The sequence below is a fragment of the Leucopleurus acutus genome (assembly GCF_964270905.1).
Source record: "Leucopleurus acutus genome assembly, chromosome: 1".
Taxonomy (NCBI): Eukaryota; Metazoa; Chordata; class Mammalia; order Artiodactyla; family Delphinidae; genus Leucopleurus; species Leucopleurus acutus.
This window is the reverse complement of record NC_139142.1, coordinates 136,561,916-136,565,774: the sequence shown is the minus strand read 5'-3', so window position 1 is coordinate 136,565,774 and position 3,859 is coordinate 136,561,916. Positions and strand designations below refer to the sequence as shown.

General features: G+C 44.2%; 1 protein-coding gene across 1 annotated transcript; it reads right to left on the bottom strand.

Moving 5' to 3' along the window:
* Window positions 1-797: 797 nt before the first annotated feature.
* LOC309968985 (ornithine decarboxylase antizyme 2-like) lies at window positions 798-3,643 on the bottom strand (the record flags this gene model as incomplete). The annotated part of the gene is given in 3 exon segments (XM_082850481.1): window positions 798-1,341; window positions 1,343-1,449; window positions 3,640-3,643. Coding segments are annotated over 3 exon segments (585 nt in total). The 3' UTR covers window positions 798-867.
* Between the last annotated feature and the right edge of the window lie 216 nt (window positions 3,644-3,859).

Genomic DNA, 3,859 nt, shown 5'->3' with positions numbered 1-3,859 from the left:
GGCGTCCCGTCCCTCGGAGCAGATTCTCCCACAACCCCCAGGCCCTGAGCTGCTCTTCCTCTTGCCCTCTGCTGTCTGTGACCCTAGGAAGGACATACCTTGGGCCTGCGGCCAAGAGCGAGAACTCCTGGCCGTAATTTGAGAATTGGAGTTTGGCTAGTGTTTTTTAAGGCCCAGGCACCCCAAAAAGAGCCCTGGTGGTGGGAGTGAACTTCAATGCCCCTATTTTAAATGCACTGATAACATGAAACAGATTAAGCCAGCTTAACCAAATGCCAGAATAACACGAAGCTGTAAAGGAGGGGTCAGACCTGCTTTCTCCAGGCCAGACACAAATGCACAGAGAGAAGCCCAGGTGGAGTGTCAAAAACAACTGAAGGACACTGCCCAGGGGCTGAAAAGCCTATACTCCGGAGTCCCCAGGGTGACAGGAAGCAAGGAAAGAAAATACACAAGTCTTAAAAACCAAAAAAGAAAGCCCAACGGCAGGGGAACCTCAGCCTGACAGTGCTGTCCACCAGCTCTCCAGGCCTTGCCCCTGGGCCCAGACAGTCCCTCCCCGTCTAGGCAATGTCCTCCCCTAGGCTACATAGAGCACATCACACAGCGCAGTTTAAAAAGCTTCTAATGCCAGTTCATAAACATCTTCATTTACTATTGATGATTACATGTGAATAATATGTTTGTACTGTTCTTTATGGAAAACAATTTCAATGAGTCAACGCTGAGAGCACAATAGGCAACCCTCACCCTGAGCCCCTCAGCGTCCGTCCCTAGACAGCAAGAAACACCCTCCTCTGTCCCAGGGCTGCCTAACTTCCCCTCTTCCCTCACTGTGGCTCTTGGGCAAAGCATCCTCTATGACCATTAGTCCTCATCGGACAAGTTCTGGTCCAGGGGGTAAACCATGAACATCACATCTGGTCGAGAGGGGACACAGGGATGGCCTGGACGCACAATCTCAAAGCCCAAGAAGCTGAAGGTTTTCAGGAGTGGAGCTCTGTCTTCCCGGCCCTTCCTGAAGCAGATGAAGACGTAGTTCACTTTCATCTTCTCTTCGGCAGACTCTAGCAGTGCGAACAATCCTTCTTTGCTCCCATCAGCTAATAATCCATCTGGGATTTCTACAAACAGGCTCTGGCTGGACAGGACTGCATCCCAGGAAGAGACCTTCACCTCGGTGACCTCATACTGGAAGTGGACGATGTGAGGTTTTCCATCGTTCACAGGGAGGTCCTGGGTCACAGTGAGCTTCTCGTCCTTATGTATTAGAGCTGAGAGAGAAGGATCCCTGCCGCCCCCTCGCCCACCGGGGATCTTCGACAGTGGGTGAGGGGCATCAGGCGCACCACAGAGGCCTCGGAACAATGGGCCTGCAGCACTGGAGCTGGGGACAGTTACTCAAAGGCAAAATACTACTGTCCTGGGTGTTTATCCTCTTCGGCGGCTCTGCTCAGGGTGGGAAGAGGCGGCGCAGGGAGTGGGTAGGTGGATGAGTGGGCGGGTGTGGGGTCGCGCGCGCGCGCGCGCGCGCGCGCACGCGGGTCCGAGCTCTGCGGGCTAAATCCCTGTCGGGCTGCGGGCCCAGAGCCCTCCTCCTGCATCAGCGAGCGCCTGCCTCCAACCCAGTTTCTTTTATATTCTTGGTTAAGTTCATTCCTAGGCATTGTACACGCTTTTTTGCTGCTATTGTAACTAGAAGTTGGTTCTGCTGGTGAAGAAAAATGTTACGGATTTATTTTTTTAGGTTAATATTGTATCTAGTGATTTTACTGAATTCTCTTAATAGTTTGAACGGTCTATCTGTTGTTTCTCTTTGTTTTTACAAGGCAAATGAAAATATTATTTCTACATGATGATAGTTTTTTAATAGAAGTATAGTTGATTTACACTGTTGCGTTAGTTTCTGGTGTACAGCAAAGTGGTTCGGTTTATACATGTATATGTTTTTCATATTCTTTCCATTACGGTTTATTACAGGCTCTTGAATATAGTTCCCTGTGCTATACAGTAGGACCTTGTTATCTATTTTATATATAGTAGTTTGCATCTGCTAATCTCAAACTCCTAATTTATCCTTCGCTCACCTCCTTTCACCTTTGGTAACCATAGTTTGTTTCCTACGTCTATGAGTCTCTTTCTGTTTTGTAAATAAGTTCATTTGTATCATATTTAAAATTCCACATATAAGTGATACATGGTATTTTTCTTTCTCTTTCTGACTTACTTCACTTAGCATGATAATCTCCAGGTCCATCCATGTTGCTGCAAATGGCATTATTTCATTCGTTTTTATGGCTGAGTAATGTTTCATTAAAGAAGATTTTATATATATATATATGTGTGTGTGTGTGTGTGTGTGTGTGTGTGTGTGTGTGTGTATCTCCATTCTTCTTTATCCATTCAACATGATACTTTTATCTTTTCTCTTCTAATCCGTCTCTCTCTTATTCTTTCTTCCTAATAGCTTTGTCTAGAACTTCCATTATTGTATGTCGAATGGTAGCAGTACAGTTGGATTCCGTATTTTTTTCCAGATTTTAAAAAGAATGCACTTAAAATCTCTTAAGTGTGATTGGTTTAAGTTTTTGATATATCACCTTTACCAAGTTAAAAATGTCTTTCCTATATCCAGTTTGCTAAGTTATTGAACCACAAATAGGTCATGAACTTTATCAAATGCTTTTTCTTCACCAGTTGAGATACTTGTATGATTTTTGTCATTTATTAATGAGGTGATTTCTGATGTTGAGCCAACCTGAAATTCCTGGGATAAACCCTACTTGATCAAAATAAATTTTTTTTAAATATAAAACTGGGTTATATGACTGGGTTAGTTAGCTGATACTTTATTTAGGATTTTTATATCTACATCATAGTTGAAACAAGCCTATTCTTTCATTAATTGCTTTGTCTTTACTGATTTTGGAACCAAGATTACACTGGTTTCATAAAATGATCTGGGCAGCTTTTGCTCTTTTCTAGTTTTTTGGAAAAACTTATAGAAGACAGGAATTAACAGTTCCTTGAAAGTTTGGTACAGCTCCAGAAGTTCATAAACTTTTTACTACCATGACTCCTCCAGCCTCATTGTTTTCTACTGTTTACCACATACTTTGAAAGATTTGGTTTAGATTAATAAGTGTACAAGTTTTTCTTTCCCTAGGTGGCTACATGCTGTAACGTACACACGGCCCTTAAGAATGCTGCCACCACAAACTCAGGGTCATCCGCTTCAACTGGACTGTCAACACTTTTACTCCCTGGAAGTTAAAGGGTGGCATCCCTCAGCCCTGCCTCAAGTCTCCTCCTTAGCCCTCAGCTTTTACCTTGGAATGGATGACTCAGCCTCCTACTTTATTGAGCAAACGGGACCCCTGGAGACTAGCTGTCCTGACTCTCACCTACCTACTTACAGTGACTGTATATCCACACCCAATCACACCTCTTTCCACCCATCTCAGAAAACGAGGTGTCCCTTCTTAAATCCAAGACAATTCCTATAAGTGTGCTTCAAAACCCCATCCCTTTCTCCCAGGGACCTCACTCCTTTCAACATCCTCTCTCTCTCCTAAAATTTAAACCCTCCCTCCCTCCAGGGCTCCTTCTCCTCAGACCAGCAACATAATCAAATCTCACCCATCGCCAAAAAATCCCTCCTTTGTGTGCTCTGGGGCAGGCGTTCTCACGCACGGCAGGTGGGAGTGTAAATTGGCAAGATCATTCTGGGAAGCAATTTGGTAACCTGAATCAAAAGCCTGAAAAATATTTGCACCCTTTGTCCCAGTAATCCTACCTCCAGAAATCCATCTAAGGAAGTAATCAGAAATGCTGACGAGGAGAGATGTTTAAAAATGTT